The 1,619-nt window shown below is 38.0% G+C and overlaps 1 protein-coding gene across 2 annotated transcripts in view; it reads right to left on the bottom strand.

Moving 5' to 3' along the window:
* Window positions 1-1,619, bottom strand: part of ANXA7 (annexin A7) — a 30,420-nt gene that overhangs the window by 9,010 nt on the left and 19,791 nt on the right. For both annotated transcript variants that reach the window (XM_003783559.2, XM_023509539.1), the window contains exons 8-9: window positions 1,150-1,263; window positions 754-924 (exon numbers count right to left, since the gene is read on the bottom strand). In XM_003783559.2, the coding sequence (XP_003783607.1) occupies window positions 754-924; window positions 1,150-1,263 (285 nt within the window). The remainder of the gene's footprint in view (window positions 1-753; window positions 925-1,149; window positions 1,264-1,619) is intronic.

Below are 1,619 nucleotides of genomic sequence, written 5' to 3'. Positions count from 1 at the left end.
TTGGGAAGCCTAGACAGGAGGATCGCTTGAGGCAAGGAGTTTTGAGACCAGCCTGGGCAAAACATAGCAAGACCTTTCTCTACAAGAAAAATAAAGAAGGGCAGCACCTGTGGCTCAAAGGAGTAAGGTGCTGGCCCCATATGCTAGAGGTAGCAGTTTCAAACCCAGCCCTGGCCAAAAACTGCAAAATAAAATAAAATAAATAAATTAGACAGGTGCGTGATATGCGCCTACAGTGCTGGCTGCCATGGAGACTGAGTTGAGAGGATCACTTGAGCCCAGAAGTTCAAGGCTGCCGTGAACTATGACCACACCACTGCACTCTAGCCTGGGTAACAGAGTGAGATAGTTGAGTCAGAATACATAAATAAATAAATGTACATGTACCATTTACCATTTCATCCCAGGCACAGAGCTGCTTCAAGTTGGCTTCTGTTTCTATAAAACCTTAAAGAGGTTTTGTTTTTTTGCAGTTTTTGGCTGGGGCTGGGTTTGAACCCGCCACCTCCAGCATATGGGGCCGGCACCGCCCCCAAAGAGGTTAATTTTTAATTCCCTACAAAAGCCAGATTTTCAGAAATAAATCCCAATGGTAACTACAAAGACATCTGTACACTGGAGTCAGTGTTGGCCCTCTTAAAAATGCAACATTCCAAACTGGCTAAATATCAAAAGGAATAAAGAATGTTCACTGGCAATAGGCAATAAAGTATGTTCCCTTCACTAACACACATAAATTCATGCTATACTCACCTGGCACATAGATACAAGTAGACGTTCAAAATGCCCTGATGTATCTGACCTAATGTCTTTTTCAAGGTCTCGTCCGAACTCTGACTGATAACATCTGACGATTTCTCGGATTTCCTGATTTGTTCTTGTGCACAAAATCTCAATCAATACACGTTCCTGAGTTCCTGCTCCCTATATAAAATGGAGGGAGAGTTACACAAAAGAAAAACAAAATTGCTGAAAGTAATTAAATCTTACTGTTTCATCAAACATTTCTTTGTTCTCTACAAATGGAGAAACTGTATATTCAAATGATGTGAAATAATGTATTCCTTTTCACCATAAATTCAGAACTACAACCATTTGTGGGGTTTTACATACAAAATAGAATTAAATACAAGAAATAACATGTAGTACCTGCATTGCATTCCGTAAACTCCAGGCATCATAATATGTAGACGGCATGAACAGGGCAAGGATTAATTCTTCCATATTTCCACTTAACTCTGATTTGAGATCTTTCATTAAATCCTATTTAATTATAAATGCAAATTTAGTACATGAGTTATCCAAAATTTGTCATTTATAACTTTTATGGAAAATACAGAGCCAGATACAACAAGAATATCATGCCTGTAATCTCAGCACTTTAGGAGGCCCAGACAAGAGGAACATCTGAGGCTAGGAATTTGAGATTACAATGAGTGGTTACAGGAAATTATGATTGTACCACTGCAGCCTGTCCTGGTTGACAGAGAAAGACCCTGTCTCTAAAAAATTAATAATAAAAATATGGAAAGCTGAAATGGAATTTCAAAACTGAATACTATATAAGAAAAATATACACAGTTTGTTACATTCAAGCAGATATATTATATCAATAAACA

Source organism: Otolemur garnettii, unplaced genomic scaffold (assembly GCF_000181295.1).
Source record: "Otolemur garnettii isolate 467f Iridium unplaced genomic scaffold, OtoGar3 scaffold00008, whole genome shotgun sequence".
NCBI classification, from domain to species: domain Eukaryota; kingdom Metazoa; phylum Chordata; class Mammalia; order Primates; family Galagidae; genus Otolemur; species Otolemur garnettii.
The sequence above is the reverse complement of the archived record's forward strand: the minus strand, read 5'-3'. Positions and strand labels throughout refer to the sequence as shown.